The 20,352-nt window shown below is 53.9% G+C and overlaps 1 protein-coding gene across 3 annotated transcripts in view; it reads left to right on the forward strand.

The window, feature by feature from the left end:
- The first annotated feature begins 18,336 nt into the window (after positions 1 to 18,336).
- irak1 (interleukin-1 receptor-associated kinase 1) overlaps positions 18,337 to 20,352 on the forward strand; it is a 42,428-nt gene continuing 40,412 nt past the window's right edge. For 2 of the 3 annotated variants that reach the window (XM_060822444.1, XM_060822446.1), the window contains exon 1: positions 18,337 to 18,546. In XM_060822444.1, the coding sequence (XP_060678427.1) occupies positions 18,435 to 18,546 (112 nt within the window). In that variant the 5' untranslated portion in view covers positions 18,337 to 18,434. The remainder of the gene's footprint in view (positions 18,547 to 20,352) is intronic. The other variant, XM_060822445.1, reaches the window with a different exon arrangement.

Genomic DNA, 20,352 nt, shown 5'->3' on the forward strand with positions numbered 1-20,352 from the left:
TGTCTGCACGGGTACATGCTGGGTGTGTGTGTGTGTGTCTGCACGGGTACATGCTGGGTGTGTGTGTGTGTGTCTGCACGGGTACGTGCTGAGTGTGTGTGTGTCTGTGTCTGCACGGGTACGTGCTGGGTGTGTGTGCGTGTGTCTGCACGGGTATGTGCTGTGTATGTGTGTGTGTGTCAGTGTTTGCACGGATACGTGCTGGGGGTGTGTGAGTGTGTGTGTGTCTGCACAGATAGGTGCTGTGTGTGTTTGTCTGCACAGGTACGTGCTGGGTGTGTGTGTGTGTGTCTGCACGGGTACGTGCTGGGTGTGTGTGTCTGTGTCTGTACGGGTACGTGCTGCGCGGGGGGTGTGCGTCAGTGTCTGCACAGGTACGTGCTGCGCGGGGGATGTGCGTCAGTGTGCATGGATACATGCTGAGGCGGTGTGTGTGTCTGCACGGGTACGTGCTGGGTGTGTGTGTGTCTGCACGGGTACGTGCTGGGTGTGTGTGTGTCTGCACGGGTACGTGCTGGGTGTGTGTGTGTCTGCACGGGTACGTGCTGGGTGTGTGTGTGTCTGCACGGGTACGTGCTGGGTGTGTGTGTGTCTGCACGGGTACGTGCTGGGTGTGTGTGTGTCTGCACGGGTACGTGCTGGGTGTGTGTGTCTGCACGGGTACGTGCTGGGTGTGTGTGTGTGTCTGCACGGGTACGTGCTGGGTGTGTGTGTGTCTGCACGGGTACGTGCTGGGTGTGTGTGTGTGTGTGTGTCTGTACGGGTACGTGCTGAGTGTGTGGGTGTGTGTCTGCACGGGTACGTGCTGCGTGTGTGGGTGTGTGTCTGTGTCTGTACGGGTACGTGCTGGGTGTGTGTGTTTGTCTGCACGGGTGCGTGCTGGGTGTGTGTGTGTCTGCACGGGTACGTGCTGGGTGTGTGTGTGTGTCAGTGTCTGCACAGATACGTGTTGGGTGTGTGTGTCAGTGTCTGCACAGATACGTTCTGGGTGTGTGTGTGTCTGCACGGGTACGTGCTGGATGTGTGTATCTCTGCACGGATACGTGCTGGGTGTGTGTGTGCGTGTGTGTCTTTACGGGTACGTGCTGGGTGTGTGTGTGTGTGTCTGCGTCTGTATGGGTACGTGCTGGGTGTATGTGTGTGTGTGTCTGCACGGGTACGTGCTGAGTGTGTGTGTGTGTGTCTGCACGGGTACGTGCTGGGTGTGCGTGTGTGTCTGCACGGGTACGTGTGGGGGTGTGTGTGTGTGTCTGCACAGGTACGTGCTCGGTGTGTATGTGTGTGTGAGTGTCTGCACGGATATGTGCTGGATGTGTGTGTGTGTGTGTGTCAGTGTCTGCACAGATACGTGTTGTGTGTGTGTGTCAGTGTCTGCACAGATACATGTGTGTGCGTGTCAGTGTCTGCACAGATACATGTGTGTGCGTGTCAGTGTCTGCACAGATACGTGTTGTGTGTGCGTGTCAGTGTCTGCACAGATACGTGTTGGGTGTGCGTGTCAGTGTCTGCACAGATACATGCTGGGTGTGCGTGTCAGTGTCTGCACAGATACGTGCTGGGTGTGTGTCAGTGTCTGCACAGATACGTGCTGGGTGTGTGTCAGTGTCTGCACAGATACGTGCTGGGTGTGTGTCAGTGTCTGCACAGGTACGTGCTGCGCGGGGGGTGTGCGTCAGTGTGCATGGATACATGCTGAGGCGGTGTGTGTGTCTGCACGGGTACGTGCTGGGTGTGTGTGTGTCTGCATGGGTACGTGCTGGGTGTGTGTGTGTCTGTTCGGGTACGTGCTGGGTGTGTGTGTGTGTGTCTGCACGGGTACGTGCTGTGTGTGCGTGTCTGCACGGGTACGTGCTGGGTGTGTGCGTGTCTGCACGGGTACGTGCTGGGTGTGTGCGTGTCTGCACGGGTACGTGCTGGGTGTGTGCGTGTGTCAGTGTCTGCACGGGTACGTGCTGCGCGGGGGGTGTGCGTCAGTGTCTGCATGGATACATGCTGGGGCGGTGTGTGCGTCTGCACGGGTACATGCTGGGTGTGTGTGTGTCTGCACGGGCACGTGCTGGGTGTGTGTGTCTGCAATGGTACGTGCTGGGTGTGTGTCAGTGTCTGCACTGGTACGTGCTGGGTGTGTGTCAGTGTCTGCACTGGTACGTGCTGGGTGTGTGTGTGTGTCTGCACGGGTACATGCTGGGTGTGTATGTGTGTCTGCACGGGTACATGCTGGGTGTGTGTGTGTGTGTCTGCACGGGTACATGCTGGGTGTGTGTGTGTGTGTCTGCACGGGTACGTGCTGAGTGTGTGTGTGTCTGTGTCTGTACGGGTACGTGCTGGGTGTGTGTGTGTGTGTCTGCACGGGTACGTGCTGGGTGTGTGTGCGTGTGTCTGCACGGGTATGTGCTGTGTATGTGTGTGTGTGTCAGTGTTTGCACGGATACGTGCTGGGGGTGTGTGAGTGTGTGTGTGTCTGCACAGATAGGTGCTGTGTGTGTTTGTCTGCACAGGTACGTGCTGGGTGTGTGTGTGTCTGCACGGATACGTGCTGGGTGTGTGTATGTGTGTGTGTCTGCACAGATACGTGCTGGGTGTGTGTGTATATCTGTCTGTCTGCACGGGTACGTGCTGGGTGTGTGTGTGTGTGTCTGCACGGGTACGTGCTGGGTGTGTGTGTGTGTGTCTGCATGGGTACGTGCTGGGTGTGTGTGTGTGTCTGCACGGGTACGTGCTGGGGGTGTGTGTGTGTGTCAGTGTCTGCACGGCTAAGTGCTGGGTGTGTGTGTGAGAGTCTCCCCGGATACGTGCTGGGTGTGTGTGTGTCTCCACGGGTACGTGCTGGGTGTGTGTGTGTCTGCACGGGTACGTGCTGGGTGTGTGTGTGTCTGCACGGGTACGTGCTGGGTGTGTGTGTGTCTCCACGGGTACGTGCTGGGTGTGTGTGTGTCTCCACGGGTACGTGCTGGGTGTGTGTGTGTCTGCACGGGTGCGTGCTGGGTGTGTGTGTGTCTGCACGGGTACGTGCTGGCTGTGTGTGTGTCTGCACGGATACGTGCTGGGTGTGTGTGTGAGTTAGTGTCTGTACAGATACGTGCTGTGTGGGGGTGTGCGTCAGTGTCTGCAAAGGATACCTGCCGCATTGGGGTATGCATCCGTGTTTGCACGGGTACATGCTGTGTGCGTGTGAGAATATGAGTGTCTGCATGAGTGCGTGCGTGCGTGTATGTGTGTCTGCACGGGTACATGCCGCGCATGCATGTCAGTGCATGGGTGCGTGTGTGTGTATCAATGTCTGCTCAGGTAATGCTGTGTGTGTATGTGTGTGTGTCAGTGTCTGCTCAGGTATGTGCTGCGTGTGTGCGCATGTCAGTGTCTGCTTGGGTACGTGCTCTGTGTGTGTATGTGTGAGAGTCCGTATCTGCACAGTTATGTGTCGTGCGTGTGTTAGTGTGGAGTTGCATTTGTGAGTTAGGGCTGCATTTGCATATGTTTCTACATGACGGTGTTTGCAGGGACATGAGGTTGTGTTTGTGCATTGGGGCCTGCATTTGGGGATGGGAGGTGTGGAGCCCTGCATTTGTTAGTAGTGGAATGTTGGGGGGGGGGCTGCATTTGGATGGGGGCTGCGTTTGAATGTGTTTTAGTGTTGGGATGTATTTGCAGGGACATGAGGCTGCATTTGTGCATGGGTGGTTGGTGCTGCATTTGTGCATGAGAGGTATGGAGGGCTGCATTTGTGAATGATGGACTGTGGAGGGCTGTGTTTGTGGGGGCATGGAGCTGCATTTGATGCATGGTTGTGTTTGCAGGGATGTGGGACTGTTTGTGTATGGGGATTGCAGGGTTGATGTGGGGGCATGAGCATGTGTGCGCGCATGCTGTGGGTGTGTACACGTGCTGGGTGTCTTTCTGCACACTGCTGACGCACATACCAATGTGTGAAAGATTTTTGTATTTTTCTCTGTGTGGTACATGCATGTGTGTCAGTGTCTGCACAGGTATGTACTGTGTGTCAGTGTCTGCACAGGTACGTGCCGTGTGTGTGTGTGTGTCAGTGTCTGCACAGGTACGTGCCGTGTGTGTGTGTGTCAGTGTCTGCACAGGTACGTGCCGTGTGTGTGTGTGTCAGTGTCTGCACAGGTACGTGCCGTGTGTGTGTGTGTCAGTGTCTGCACAGGTACGTGCTGTGTGTGTGTGTGTGTCAGTGCCTGCACAGGTATGTACTGTGTGTCAGTGCCTGCACAGGTACGTGCCGTGTGTCAGTGTCTGCACAGGTACGTGCCGTGTGTGTGTGTGTGTCAGTGTCTGCACAGGTACGTGCCGTGTGTGTGTGTGTCAGTGTCTGCACAGGTACGTGCCGTGTGTGTGTGTGTCAGTGTCTGCACAGGTACGTGCCGTGTGTGTGTGTGTCAGTGTCTGCACAGGTACGTGCTGTGTGTGTGTGTGTGTCAGTGCCTGCACAGGTATGTACTGTGTGTCAGTGCCTGCACAGGTACGTGCCGTGTGTCAGTGCCTGCACAGGTACGTGCCGTGTGTCAGTGCCTGCACAGGTACGTGCCGTGTGTCAGTGCCTGCACAGGTACGTGCCGTGTGTCAGTGCCTGCACAGGTACGTGCCGTGTGTCAGTGCCTGCACAGGTACGTGCCGTGTGTCAGTGCCTGCACAGGTACGTGCCGTGTGTGTGTGTGTGTCAGTGTCTGCACAGGTACGTGCCGTGTGTGTGTGTGTGTGTCAGTGTCTGCACAGGTACGTGCCGTGTGTGTGTGTGTGTCAGTGTCTGCACAGGTATGTGCTGTGTGTCAGTGTCTGCACAGGTATGTGCTGTGTGTCAGTGTCTGCACAGGTATGTGCTGTGTGTCAGTGTCTGCACAGGTATGTGCTGTGTGTCAGTGCCTGCACAGGTATGTGCTGTGTGTCAGTGCCTGCACAGGTATGTGCCGTGTGTGTGTGTGTGTGTCAGTGTCTGCACAGGTATGTGCCGTGTGTGTGTGTGTCAGTGTCTGCACAGGTATGTGCCGTGTGTGTGTGTGTGTCAGTGTCTGCACAGGTACGTGCCGCATGTGTGTGTGTGTCAGTGTCTGCACAGGTATGTGCTGTGTGTGTGTGTGTCAGTGTCTGCACAGGTATGTGCCGTGTGTGTGTGTGTCAGTGTCTGCACAGGTACGTGCCGTGTGTGTGTGTGTCAGTGTCTGCACAGGTACGTGCCATGTGTGTGTGTCAGTGTCTGCACAGGTATGTTATGTGCTGTGTGTGTGTATGTGTGTGTGTCAGTGTCTGCACAGATACGTGCCGTGTGTGTGTGTCAGTGTCTGCACAGGTACGTGCCGTGTGTGTGTGTGTGTCAGTGTCTGCACAGGTACGTGCCGTGTGTGTGTGTCAGTGTCTGCACAGGTACGTGCCGTGTGTGTGTGTCAGTGTCTGCACAGGTACGTGCCGTGTGTGTGTGTGTGTGTGTGTGTGTCAGTGTCTGCACAGGTACGCGTGCGTGTCAGTGTCTGCACAGGTACGCGTGCGTGTCAGTGTCTGCACAGGTACGCGTGCGTGTCAGTGTCTGCACAGGTACGCGTGCGTGTCAGTGTCTGCACAGGTACGCGTGCGTGTCAGTGTCTGCACAGGTACGCGTGCGTGTCAGTGTCTGCACAGGTACGCGTGCGTGTCAGTGTCTGCACAGGTACGTGTCAGTGTCTGCACAGGTACGTGCCGCGTGTGCGTGGTGTGTGTGTGTGTCTGCACAGGTACGTGTGCGTGTCAGTGTCTGCACAGGTACGTGCCGTGTGTGTGTGGTGTGTGTGTGTGTGTCTGCACAGGTACGTGTGCGTGTGTGCGTCTGCACAGGTACGTGCCGCGTGTGCATGTCAGTGTCTGCACAGGTACGTGCTGTGTGTGTGTGTGTCAGTGTCTGCACAGGTACGTGCTGTGTGTGTGTGTGTCAGTGTCTACACAGGTATGTGCCGTGTGTGTGTGTGTGTGTGTGTGTCAGTGTCTGCACAGGTATGTTATGTGCTGTGTGTGTGTATGAGTGTGTGTCAGTGTCTGCACAGATACGTGCCATGTGTGTCAGTGTCTGCACAGGTATGTTATGTGCTGTGTGTGTGTATGAGTGTGTGTCAGTGTCTGCACAGATACGTGCCGTGTGTGTCAGTGTCTGCACAGGTATGTGCCGTGTGTGTGTGTCAGTGTCTGCACAGGTACGTGCCATATGTGTGTGTGTGTGTCAGTGTCTGCACAGGTACGTGCCGTTTGTGTATGTGCGCGCGCGTGTCAGTGTCTGCACAGGTACGCGTGTGTGTCAGTGTCTGCACAGGTACGCGTGCGTGTGCGCGTCTGCACAGGTACGCGTGCGTGTGCGCGTCTGCACAGGTACGCGTGCGTGTGCGCGTCTGCACAGGTACGCGTGCGTGTGCGCGTCTGCACAGGTACGTGTCAGTGTCTGCACAGGTACGTGCCGCGTGTGCGTGGTGTGTGTGTGTGTGTTTGCACAGGTACGTGTGCGTGTCAGTGTCTGCACAGGTACGTGCCGCGTGTGCGTGGTGTGTGTGTGTGTCTGCACAGGTACGTCTGCGTGTCAGTGTCTGCACAGGTACGTGGCACGTGTGTGTGTCAGTGTCTGCACAGGTACGTGCCGTGTGTGTGTGGTGCGTGGTGTGTCTGCACAGGTACGTGTGCGTGTCAGTGTCTGCACAGGTGCGTGCCGTGTGTGCGTGTCAGTGTCTGCACAGGTACGTGCCGCGTGTGCGTGTCAGTGTCTGCACAGGTACGCGCTGTGTGTGTGTGTGTGTGTCTGCATGGGTACGTGCAGCGTGTGAAAGTTTGAGAAATGCCCTGATCTGTGGAGGCACAAGATCAGGAACCCTGTGAGCTATCTTCTTTTCTGTTAAGGAACGGACTGGAGAGAATTCCGGCATCCCCTCTTTGGGAGGTGATTTGAAAGGTGCCAGCCACTCTGGGATGGTTATACCTTCCACCTGCACGGCAGCGCACAAAGGAACGTCCGCGAGAGGGTATTTTGTAGGAAAACCCACCGAAACTCCCCTCTAAATGAGGGTAGCCTTGATGTTGGATGCTCCAAATGCTGGCTGTTCACACCCAGGGATGCAAGCTGCAATCCTGTGCCATTTCTGATCTGCTGACCTTACCCTTTGAGGTGATAAACATCCCATCCTGACTGACCTATGACCAGTGTAACTACAATTGAACATTGTTTCCTCCTGGCCAAGACAGTAACGATAGCTCCCCACCCCCCAACAACCTGCACGCGGTGGTGGTTATTCACTAGCAGTGGGCTGTTACTATTTGCCCGAAAGTATGGGCCATGGGAGGGGTGAGCTGCCGCCTTGAGCCACTGCAGTCCACGTGCCACAGCTTGACCGACAATGGCCCTGAGGGAGGGAAGGACCTCCGTGATTCTGACCCAGCGTCAGTAAAGGAATGGCGATATATTTCCAGGTCAGGACGGTGAGTGGCTCAGGGGGAGCTTGCAAGGCGTGGTGTTTCCATGTATCTGCTGCCCTTGTCCGTCTGGATGGAAGTGGTTATGGGTTTGGAAGGTGCTACCTGAGGATCTTTGGTGAATATCTGCAGTGCATCTTGTTGACGGTACACCCTGCTGTTACTGAGCGTCGGTACTGGAGGGAGTGGGATGTGCTGCCAACCATCCGAGCTGCTTTGTCCTGGACAGTGTCAAGCTTTGTGTGTTACAGGAGCTGTGCCTTTCCAGGGCTAGTGTTCCAGTGCTCCCTCTTGTTCCTTGGTGTAGACTCCCTCTCATTCATCTCCCCAGATGCATTCTATCTTTCTCCTGTCCTTTTGTGTGCATTCACTCCCCCTGTTCTTGGTGTTTGGCCTGTGTTGGCACTCTGCCCTTGCCCTCTTTAGATAACCCTTTCCCCACTCATTGAAAGCCACCCCACCCTTCGGTTCATTACTTTATTACCCCCCCACCACCACCTTCCCCACGCTGTTCCTGACCCTCTGGTTTCCAAGTGGCGTTGGCCACCCCATCCTTGTCCGCAGCCATACCCAGCAGCAGCTGAGTCCCCTTGGTCTCTGTCTGCCCTTAACAGGAAAACAACCATCTTCCCTTAAGTCATGTGGTCTGGAAGCTGATGGCGGATGGTGGACATTGAACCTGCTTCCCATGCACCAGGGGGGGTCCTCCCATCTCCTCGTATACCGGTGTATCCAGTAAAACTCCTGATGAAGGGCTTTTGCCTGAAACGGTCATGCCCCCTGCTCCCTGGATGCTGCCAGACCTGCTGTGTGCTTTTCCAGCACCACACTCTCGACGCTGATCTCCAGCGTCTGCAGCCCCTCCCTTTCACCTGAAGTTCCCCTCGGCCCAGGAAAAGTGCTGACGGCACCCCCTCCCAACACTGTCACGGTATCCGGACCTTCTGGATTCAGGAGGACACACAGCGACAGCCCACACACACACACACACACACACACGTCACGGTGCTCCCAGTGTACCACTTCCACTCCTCTTCCAGGGAGCTTTCTTCTTTGAAACAAACGCAAAGTCCACGTGAACCCCGCCAGACCTAATGCGTGAGGACTGTTATTTAACTCTAACCCGCTCCCCCACCACCAACCCTTCACCTTTTCCATTTCCTTTTCGAGCTGAAAATGTGTTGCTGGTTAAATTCCTTGAAGAAACTCATTTCCTTTTCGAGTCAAGCTTGTCCCTTGACTCTACGGTGTTTTCCCCAAAACTGCGTGTAAATTTTCTTTTCCTTTTGCTTGTTTCAAATACTTAGGACAAAATAGTCTGCTTTTCTTTAAATTCTAGACCGGTAAAGGGGAAGGGTTTTTTTTTTAAATAAAGGAGAAGAATCTTTTATTTTGAGTATAGTTTAAGGTTATTCTATTTTCGGAAGGGTTAGCGTGACAAAGGCTTGGACTTATTTAAGACAGAATCAGTAAACTTAAGGGGGGATAAAAAAAGAGGTTCTATTTTCTAAACGAAGTACCGGGTTCTTTGTATTAACTGAAGAACAATGGAAAAGCACTGAGCGAGCAGAAAATGGTTTGTTTTAAAACAAAAAGGACATTTGTATCATTTCAGTTACAGACTTGTTTGAAAGTGTATCCGTATACATAACATGAAATCCTTGAGGCGTGTTTATTAATAAAAAGCAAAGCAATTTTGGGCTGCTGTTGTTCCTTTTGTGTGGAGGTGTTGGACAAAGTTTATATATATAAAAAAAAATCTGTCCGCACCTGTTGGACTCTTAACCTGGTGCTGTGTGATTTTTATTTTTAAAAGGAAAATCTTTGTTCCTTTCGGAAGGGCTTCCCTGTTTTCCTTCACAGTCACTGGGAAGTTTGCCACCATCCACCCCAGTCAGGAGAACCGGACAGTTTGCAGAGAGCCCGGTCCACCACTTCCTTGGCGAGGGAATTCCACAACACTCTTGGGAAAGCAATGGTCACCCCCTCCCCTCCCCAAATCTCCGTCTCAGAATCTCAAACTGTCTCCCCCCCCCCCCCCCCCCCCCTTTCCCAGCTTCATCCCTGATGATGAAGGGCTTTTGCCCAAAGCGTCGATTTTCCTGCTCCTCAGATGCTGCCTGACCTGCACCAGCACTGCTCCAATCTGGACTCTTCCCCTCGATTGAGGGACTATCTGGGGTCAGCCTTTAACCCACATTAAGATATCCGAGACAGAAGCGTCCTTCCAATACCCCCACCCCCGTACTCATCCTTTCCAGCCGCCTCAGGGCTGCCTGTGCTTCTTCCCCTAAGTTGTCCAACAGTTTTTCCCCAGGCCTGACCGGAAAAACTCTGCAGAAGTGCACACAGTTGAACCTCAACGAGGAGAAAGTGAGGACTGCAGATGCTGGAGATAAGAGCCGAAAATGTGTTGCTGGAAAAGCACAGCAGGTCAGGCAGCATCCAAGGAGCAGGAGAATGGTAGAGGGTTGGCCCTGCTAATCAAAGCACTGACCACAGGGTAGTCTGGTGTCAGCTCAGATTTCAGGTCCTGATTTCTCGGTCCTTTGTTGATCTCCCACAGAGTAAGATGTTCGTCTGTTCTCAGCTCTGCTGGATTTCTGCTGAAGCTTTGACCTCTGCCTTTTACACCTTCCAGAGCAATAAAACATTCTCAATCGAGACCCAACCCACGATCTCCCAGCCTGTCAACCATCCAGACACAGCGTAGGCTCATGCCCGAAACGTCGACTCTCCTGCTCCTTGGATGCTGCCTGACCTGCTGCGCCTTTCCAGCAACACATTTTCAGCAAAGTTAAAAATCACACAACACCAGGTTATAGTCCAACAGGTTTAATTGGAAGCTCTAGCTGATGAAGGGGCAGCGCTCAGAAAGCTAGTGCTTCTGATTAAACCTGCTGGACAATAACCTGGTGTTGTGTGATTTATAACTTTGTACACACACCCCAGTCCAACACCGGCGTCCCCCAGATCATGTGTGGAAGTGGGTACTGCAGATTAGAGTGGTGCTGGAAAAGCACAACAGACCAGGCAGTATCTGAGGAGCAGGAAAACCGGCGTTTCGGGCAAAAGCCCTTCATCAGAAATGGACTGTGGCGATCCTTGAACAACTCGGGTCTTCGGAATCCTCCTCTTTAAGAGGCAACGGGAGGAGAGGTAGGTGGAAGCAAAGTTGCGCACGGAAACGCGGTGGAATCATCAGCCGTGGTCTTATCCAACATCAGAGCAGCCTCCCGGGGCCTGTGCCTCTGAATTTACAAAAGTCCTGACTTGGAAGGGCAAGATCAATCAGGAAAAGTATTCTTTTTTAAAAAAAAACGCATACCAGCGTTTGGGGATTAACAACATGCCTGTTGTTAATCCCCAAAACACCATGGAACAGGCTTTCCTCCCAAACTGTGGGTCATGAGATGCGGGTGCTAACAGCATCCCCACTTAGGGAATGTGCACTGGAAATCATGGTTTGGAGATGCCAGGTACTAAGTTAAAAATCACCGCTCCTTCATCACAACCCACCTGATGGAGCATCGCTCCGAAAGCTAGTGTGCTTCTAATTAAACCTGTTGGACTATAATCTGGTGTTGTGTGATTTTTCACTTTGTACACCCCAGTCCAACACCGGCATCTCCAAATCAAGCCAAAACACCAGCGCTTATGTGGGTGGGAAGTTCTGGACCCCAGTCCAAATCACAGGCATCGATGAGTTGTTTGAGTGTCTTTTGATTCTTTGCTGAGGACACGTGGTGCTGGGTGTGACGTTTCCGTACACTGGTGGCACAGATAGGAAGGGAAAGTAGCAACTGGGAGATGTTCTGAGAGGGGAGTGATCTAGGTGCTTTCTCTTCGCAGGCTGGAGACTTCACACGGAAGGCTGTAACCACCTACCCAATAACTAGCTGGCCAGTGCTCATTGCCCATCCCTAGTTACCCTTCAGAAGGTGGTGATGACCTGCTGTAGTCCATCTGCTGTGGGTTGGCCCATACTGCCCTTAGGGCAGAAATTCCAACATTTTGACCCTGCGGCAGTGAAGGAACAGTCATATATTTCCAAGTCAGGATGGTGAGTGGCTTGGGGTGGAACTTGTGAGCGATGGTGTTGCCATGTACCTGCTGCCCTTGTCCTTCCAGGTGGAAGTGGTCGTGGGTTTGGAAGGTGCTGCCTGAGGATCTTTGGCGAATTTCTGCAGTGCATCTTGTAGATGGTATACCCCGCTGCTACTGAGCGTCAGCGCTGGAAGGGAATGAATGATCCCGTGTTATTACCACACTTAGCTTTCCTGAACCTATGCAACTGGTCCCGATTGAAAAGTCAGTCAAAACACAGTGTCTGGGCCCTCCTGTAGTGCAGTGGTAGAGTCCTTAACCCTAGACCGGGAGACCCGGGTTCAAGCCCCATCTGCTCCAGAGGTATGTAATAACATCTCTGAACAGACTAACCCCCTCAAAATATTCAGCAGCTAGTCCAGACCCCAAGTGTTTTCTTATTTTAAAGGTAAGTGTAAGATGTTGCTTTCCAGATGTAGTTCCACTTCATACTACCAGATTTAAAGCAGAACACATTCTATTCGTCCACTACAGTTAAAATACAACAGAAGGAAAGAGGAACCGGAATAACAAATCTATAGGAAAGCTGAACAGAATAATAGATACAGTAATTATTACTAATTAACTATATCAATGTAGTAACATCCCACAAACACACCCTCGACAAAAGTCAAATTGCATAGTCTCACATGCAACTCCTGTAGCAAGCAACGAACCCCCAGCTTTTGGCTGAGCCCAAGACAGGGGAAAAAATAGCTTTCACTTCTTCCAGACCCCAACAGCAACTGCTGAAATCAAAACCCCAAATCCCTGGTTCTGAGGGAGCATGACCACACCCATTCAGGTTGCTTCTATCCTTCCAACATTTATAAAGAAACACCCAAGGGTTCATCTTGTAAACTGCTTGACACCTTTCCCACAATCACTCTCTAACAGAAACCTGAACAAAACACACCTCTTCAAGCCACAGTATCATCACAAATATACATCCTCACACACACACCCACTCTCTCACAGACCCACTCTCTGTTTCACACCCACAGTCTCATACCCACCCACTCACACTCATATACACACACCCACCCACAATCTTACAGACCCACATGCTCTCACTCTCACAGATACCCACCCTCTGTCACACTCACATACCCACCCCCTCTGTCACACACCCCACACACAAGCACACTCACTTTTTCACACATTCACACACTCTCACTCATACACTTGCATGCGCACACTCTCACCCAACCATCACCCAATAGTGCAGATGCACCTAGCATTCTTACCCCTCTCCCATTAATGACTGAATGAGGCAACTTGTTTTTCAGAAATGTAATCACGATCACGTTTGCTTGGTTTGAGGCAATGGGTTGAACAGTGTGGTCCTGGAAAAGCACAGCAGGTCAGGCAGCATCCGAGGAGTACGAGACTCTGACCTGACCTGCTGTGCTTTTCCAGCACCACACTTTTCGACACTGGCTCTGCAGCCCTCACTTTCTGTCTTGGTTTGAGGCAATACCGTGTCCCATTTTTAGCCCACAAACCGGGGACTCCTGGCAATGGCAAGGGAGGGGCAGCAGCATAGCATACCCTGAGCAGGGACTCTTGGCATCATCAAAGCAGCAGCAGAGCCAAAGATTCCCAGCTGTGGGGTGAGTGAGGGTTCAGCATGGGAGGTCACAGTGTCGGCACTGAGAGAGTGGCGACTCCAACATTGGTGGATCCGATTCGGGTGATGGAGGAGAGAGAGCTGAGTCATGGCAGAGGCAGTGGAATGGATTCAATTATATCAATTTATTCTTAAACTATTTGAAATGGCGCTAGGTTGTGGTGACAGTTGAAGCTTTCCACTGTATTTTACTGCATTATTCACTGTAAAACGCAAGTGACAAATCATTCAATTAAATCCCAAAAAGTCCAAGGCATCTTTCCAGAGGCACCTTTTAAATGTTTGTGTGTGTGTTTTCCCCCTCCTCTTCATGCTGAGTGATGGAACACTGCTGGATACAACATGCCCATGAAAAAGTGGAGTTTTCAGGCCGCACAGTTTAAAGATTTTTCTCCCAGATTGTTTCTCTGGCCCTCCTCTTCCCGGGAGCTCTTCAGATGCCCTCCCCACTTCACTTGGGCATTGACACGGTGTTAATTCCGGGGGTTTGCCGGGAAGGGGTGAGGTTGGAAGGACAGCACCGCCCTAAGATTTGGAAGTCCCGTTGGAGATGGTTGCAGTATTGTATTTCCATGTGGCAGCGTCCATTCAACCCTCCTTCTTGACGGAGTGATTATCGTACAGGAGGAGGCCATTTGGCCCATCAGTGGCTGTCCGAAGGAGCACTGGGACTCTGGTGCCACTGTCCGGCCTTTTTCCCCATAATATTGCATGTTGTTCCTTTTCAAAACCATCATTCAATGCATTTCCAAAAGCCTCAATTGAACTTGCTTCTGCTGTGCTGCTGGCAGGGGGCAAGGGAGAAAAGTTTTTTTTAAATCCCTACAGCACAAAAGCAGGCGATTCAGTCCATTGTGTCTCCCCATCCCTGTAACCCTGCATTTCCATTGGCGAATCCACCGAACCTGCACACTATGGCACAATTTAGCATAACCAATCAACCATCTCCTACACATCGCTGGGCACCATTGAGCAAATTAGCACGGCCAATCCACTCTAACCTGCACATCCCAGGACACTACGGTAAATTTAGCACGGCCAATCCACCCTAACCTGTACATCCCTGGGCACTACGGGGACAATTTAGCACGGCCAATCCCACCCCAACCTGCACATCCCTGGGCACTACGGGGACAATTTAGCACGGCCAATCCCACCCTAACCCGCACATCCCTGGGCACTACGGGACAATTTAGCACGGCCAATCCCACCCTAACCTGCACATCCCTGGACACTACGGGACAATTTAGCACGGTCAATCCACCCTAACCTGCACATCCCGGGGACTATGGGGACAATTTAGCACGGTCAATCCACCCTAACCTGCACATCCCTGGGCACTACGGGGACAATTTAGCACGGCCAATCCCACCCCAACCTGTACATCCCTGGGCACTATGGGACAATTTAGCACGGCCAATCCACCCTAACCCGCACATCCCTGGACACTACGGGACAATTTAGCACGGCCAATCCCACCCTAACCCGCACATCCCTGGGCACTACGGGACAATTTAGCACGGCCAATCCCACCCTAACCCGCACATCCCTGGGCACTACGGGACAATTTAGCACGGTCAATCCACCCTAACCTGCACATCCCGGGGACTATGGGGACAATTTAGCACGGTCAATCCACCCTAACCTGCACATCCCTGGGCACTACGGGGACAATTTAGCATGGCCAATCCCACCCCAACCCGCGCATCCCTGGGCACTACGGGGACAATTTAGCACGGCCAATCCCACCCTAACCCGCGCATCCCTGAGCACTACGGGGACAATTTAGCACGGCCAATCCACCCTAACCCGCGCATCCCTGGGCACTACGGGGACAATTTAGCACGGCCAACCCACCCTAACCCGCACATCCCTGGGCACTACGGGACAATTTAGCACGGCCAATCCACCCTGACCCGCACATCCCTGGGCACTATGGGGACAATTTAGCACGACCAATCCACCCTGACCTGCACATCCCTGGGCACTATGGGACAATTTAGCACGGCCAATCCACCCTGACCTGTACATCCCTGGGCACTACGGGGACAATTTAGCACGGCCAATCCACCCTGACCTGCACATCCCTGGGCACTACAGGACAATTTAGCACGGCCAATCCCACCCTAACCTGCACAAGATTGGACCACGGGAGGAAAGTGGAGCAAACCCCACACAGACAGTCGCTCCAGGGTGGAATCGCACCCGGGTCCCTGACGCTGTCAGGCAATAGTGCTAACCACTGAGCCACATCTCACCCTCTTTCACAAATCACTGTGCCATCCTGTCTTGGCCGATCTTTCGACGAGCAGGAAAATGTTCTTCCAGATGCGTCACAGTTTCGATCAGATCTCTCTGACGAAAACCGTTCCCAGACGCTCCAACCTCTCCCGGTACTTGCGGTCAGCTGAACAAAATCACACAGCAGCGGGTTGGAGTCCCAACAGGTTTAATTGGAAGCACTAGCTTTCGGAGCGCTGCTCCTTAACAGGTGGTCGTGGAGTATAAGATTGTAAGGCACAGAATTTATAGCAAAAGTTTACAGTGTGGTGTAACTGTGTCTCTCCAAGGCATCCTGAAGACTGGTGCACACAACTGAACACCTTCCTCCAGCTGAGGTCTGACACCTGCGTTAGATTTGCATGCCAGCGTACTCTGTTTGGAACTGCGTGAAAGTTCATGGAGGTTCAGGTACGTTTAAGCTGAGCTCCCCCTGATGGTCTCAACCACTTGTCATCCCAGCTCTTAATAAACGATCAACACATTGAACATACTGGCCAAGCTCTCGCTCCCCAAACAGGGTAACTGTCCATGTCCTGACTCTCACTCTCGGTCTTGCACACAGTATCAGGACACTCCCCACCCCAATGCAGTGCTGTGGAGCCTGCCTTTGTCACAGTCTCTCTTCTTCGGGTGAGAGGTTCAACCGGGGAAGATTATGTTCGTGGGGAGCAGCAAAGAAGTTTTGTTCAGAGACCAGCCTGGTTTATCTCTTCTTTTCCCCCAAGATTGGCAAAATAAAATGCAGGTCCCTGATAAATAAACCTGATGCCCGAAGTATCGATTTTCCTGCTCCCCAGGATGCTGCCTGACCTGCTATGCTTTCCCAGCACTACTCTAATCTAGACTCCGATTTCCAGCATCTGCAGTCCTCACTTTTACCTAAATAAAATTCAGCTGGCCTGATTGTGCCACACGGATCTGTGCTCTGTATTTACACAACCCACTCTTTCAGCACTGACCCTCTGACAGCGTCCACTCCTTCGGCATTGACCCTCTGACAGTGCAGCACTCCCTCAGCACTGACCCTCTGACAGTGCCCGCTCCCTCAGCACTGACCCTCTGACAGCGTCCACTCCTTCGGCATTGACCCTCTGACAGTGCCCACTCCCTCAGCACTGACCCTCCTACAATGCCCACTCCCTCAGCACTGACCTTCTGACAGAGGGTCAGAGCTAAAGGAGTGGGCACTGTCAGAGGGTCAGTGCTGAGGGAGTGGACACTGAGGATAAGTGCTGAGGGAGTGGGCACTGTCGGAGGGTCAGTGCTAGGGAGTGCCGCACTGTCGGAGGGTCAGTGCTGAGGGAGTGGGCACTGTCGGAGGGTCAGTGCTGAGGGAGTGGGCACTGTCGGAGGGTCAGTGCTAGGGAGTGCCGCACTGTCGGAGGGTCAATGCTGAGGGAGTGGGCACTCTCGGAGGGTCAGTGCTGAGGGAGTGGACACTGTAGGAGGATCAGTGCTGAGGGAGTGCCGCACTGTCGGAGGATCAGTGCTGAGGGAGTGGACACTGTAGAAGGATCAGTGCTGAGGGAGTGGGCACTGTCGGAGGATCAGTGCTGAGGGAGTGGGCACTGTCGGAGGATCAGTGCTGAGGGAGTGGACACTGTAGGAGGATCAGTGCTGAGGGAGTGGGCACTGTCGGAGGGTCAGTGCTGAGGGAGTGCCGCACTGTCGGAGGGTCAGTGCTGAGGGAGTGGGCACTGTCGGAGGGTCAGTGCTGAGGGAGTGGGCACTGTCGGAGGGTCAATGCTGAGGGAGTGGGCACTGTCGGAGGGTCAGTGCTGAGGGAGTGGGCACTGTCAGAGGGTCAGTGCTGAGGGAGTGGGCACTGTCAGAGGGTCAGTGCTGAGGGAGTGGGTGCTGTGGGAGGGTCAGTGCTGAGGGAGCGGGTGCTGTCGGAGGGTCAGTGCTGAGGGAGTGCCGCACTGTCAGAGGAGCACTTGACATGTTTTAAGTTTGAAGGCACTGCGGCCTCGCGCTGAGAGTGGGAGTGGACAGGATTGTGGTTAAGTAGCACAGAGAATGGGCCGAAGGGCCTCTTTTGGACTGTAGGATTTTAAGACGTGCTCTGTAATGGGCTTCAAATGTATTTGTGAAGGTTCTCAACCTCCGTAAAATAAACTTGAGGAAAAGTTACAAAACTCTTTGCCCTAGTTTTTTTTTGGAACCAGTCAAAGGTCAAGTTAACGTGAACAGTCTGATTGGTGGCGCCAGCAGCCAATCACAAGTCGCCCGCTTTCCCAATGACCATGCGGTCATAAAGGAGGGCGGGGCGATGGGTTCCACGAGGGATCGCAGCAATCCGACCAATCGGATCGCGAGCTCACCGAGGACGTCATCCGCAAAGGGCGGCCGTCATAGACGCCACTTGAATGGGAAGGGACGGCCAATTGCAAAGCGGGGAATTAAGGAACGTAATATCACCGGCCGACCAATCAAGTCCAGGCTGCAGCCGGAGTGGCAGGAGATCTGGTCAATGGCGTGAGGGGACGCGTGCGTCTTTGACACCACGTGAATGGGAAGGGACGGCCAATTGCAAGGCGGGAATTTAAGGAGCGTGGACTCCCATGGGTGTCTAACATCACTGGCCGACCAATCAACTCCGGGCTGCAGCCGGAGTGGCAGGGGATCTGATCAATGGCGTGAGGGGACGACGCGACCGACCAATTGAATGGCAGAGATGAAGCTGGGGGGTGGGGCTTATGCGACCTCTCGAACCCACCTGGCTGGACCAATCCGTTCGAGGTTCCCCCTCCGCCGCGTGGCTGCGGTTTCGACCAACGGGAGCGAGGGACACGTGGGCCCTTTCGGTTCGGATTGGAAGGTGGTGGTGGGAAGGACCCGATTGGCGGTGCGCTCGTCCAATGGGGAGGTGGCCCGGACGGCGGCGGGGGGCGCGAGGGTGCTGCCGTTGGAGACGCCAGTTGCGTGTCCGGCCGCCGGAGGGTGAGGAGCTCCGTCCGGTTCCCGTAGGGACGGGTCGCGGGGCCTGGTCACGGAAATGTCCGAGTGGAGCTGGGCCGCCGAGTACGCCTACAAGCTCCCCGCCGCCACCATGTGCGAATTCTGCTCGGTGATGGACTCGCTGGGCAGCGGCGACTGGAACCGCTTCGGTGAGGAACCGAGAGAGGGGAGAGGGGGGAGAGGGGGGAGGGGGGGGGGGGTGAAGGATCGCGAATGATCGCGAGATTTGAGGACCCGGCGCGAGAGCGGGCCATTCAGCCCCTCCAGCCCTGCTGGCCAACCCCATTCCAATGGCTCTTGGGCGGAATCAGGCCACTCGCCCTGCCCTCAAGGACGCCGTTTTCTCCCTCAGTGACCCCCCCTCCTTCCCCAAGGGGGCGATTTTCTTTCTGCGCTTTATTTTTAAAGTTGTATTCCTTTAGAATCTAATTCCATGGGGGGTGCTTGGCCAGTGCAACTTCAAGGTGGGCAGGTGTGAGGTTGTCCACCTTTTTTTTGGGGTTGGCCGCAAGGAATTAAGGGCGGCGGGGAGAGTGCGGGTCAATGCCCATCCAGCCGTGATCGAATGGCGGAGTGGACTCGATGGGCCGAATGGCGAAGAACGTGAGGACTGTGGACGCCGGAGATCGGAGCTGAAAATGTGCCGCTGGGGAAAAGCGCGGCAGGTCAGGCGGCATCCAAGGAGCAGGAGAATCGACGTTTCGGGCACGAGCCCTCGGTCAGGAGTGACTCAATGGTGGAGCGGACCCGATGGGCCGAATGGCCTTACTTCCACTCCTATGTCTTATGGTCTGATGGAAAGCGGGAAGCCAGATGGTGGCAGTTTGGAATCGTAGAATCCCTTCAGTGTGGCTGAGGGCCATTCGGCCCAACAAGTCCACGCCAACCCTCTGAAGGTCATCCCACACACAGACCCATTCCATAAGACATGGTAGAAGCTAGATCATTCAGCCCATCGGGTCTGCTCCACCATTGAGTCACGGCTGATTTAAGCTTCTCAACCCCATTCTCTTGCTTTCTTCCTGTAACTCTTGATCCCCTTGATACTCAAGAACCTACTAGCTCAGTGACCTGGCCTCCACAGCCTCCTGTTTACAGGCAAAGCTACAGATGCTGGAATCCAATGTCGACAGGCAGGAGGCTGGCAGAACCCAGACAGCATCAGAAGGTGGAGAAGTTGCCGTTTTGGGTGTTACCTTGAAGACGGTTTACAGCCACAATGTTGACTTCTCCACCTCCTGATGCTGCCTGTGTGTTGTGTTCTTCTGGTCTCCTGTGGCAATGAATTCCATAGATTCACCACTCTCTTGCTGAAGAAGCTGCTCCTTATCTCCATTCTAAAAGGTCTTCCTTTTACTCTGTGGGTGTGCCTTTGGGTCCTAGTCTCTCCTACCAATGGAAACACCTTGCCAAGCACATCCACTCAGATCATTTATTGTATCCGTTGCTCCCGATGCGGTCTCCTCTACATTGGGAAGACTGGGCGCCTCCTAGCAGAGCGCTTTAGGGAACATCTCCGGGACACCCGCACCAATCAACCACACCGCCCCGTGGCCCAACATTTCAACTCCCCCCTCCCACTCTGCCGAGGACATGGAGGTCCTGGGCCTCCTTCACTGCCGCTCCCTCACCGCCAGTCGCCTGGAGGAAGAACGCCTCATCTTCCGCCTCGGAACATTTCAATCCCAGGGCATCAATGTGGCCTTCAACAGCTTCCTCATTTCCCCTTCCCCCACCTCACCCTAGTTCCAAACTTCCAGCTCAGCACTGTCCCCATGACTTGTCCGGACTTGTCCTACCTGCCTAGCTCCTTTTCTACCTATCCACTCCACCCTCTCCTCCCAGACCTGTCACCTTCATCCCCTCCCCCACTCACCTATTGTACTCTATGCTACTTTCTCCCCACCCCCACCCTCCTTTCGCTTATCTCTCCACGCTTCAGGCTCACTGCCTTT

The sequence above is a fragment of the Hemiscyllium ocellatum genome, unplaced genomic scaffold (genome assembly GCF_020745735.1).
Source record: "Hemiscyllium ocellatum isolate sHemOce1 unplaced genomic scaffold, sHemOce1.pat.X.cur. R, whole genome shotgun sequence".
NCBI classification, from domain to species: Eukaryota; Metazoa; Chordata; class Chondrichthyes; order Orectolobiformes; family Hemiscylliidae; genus Hemiscyllium; species Hemiscyllium ocellatum.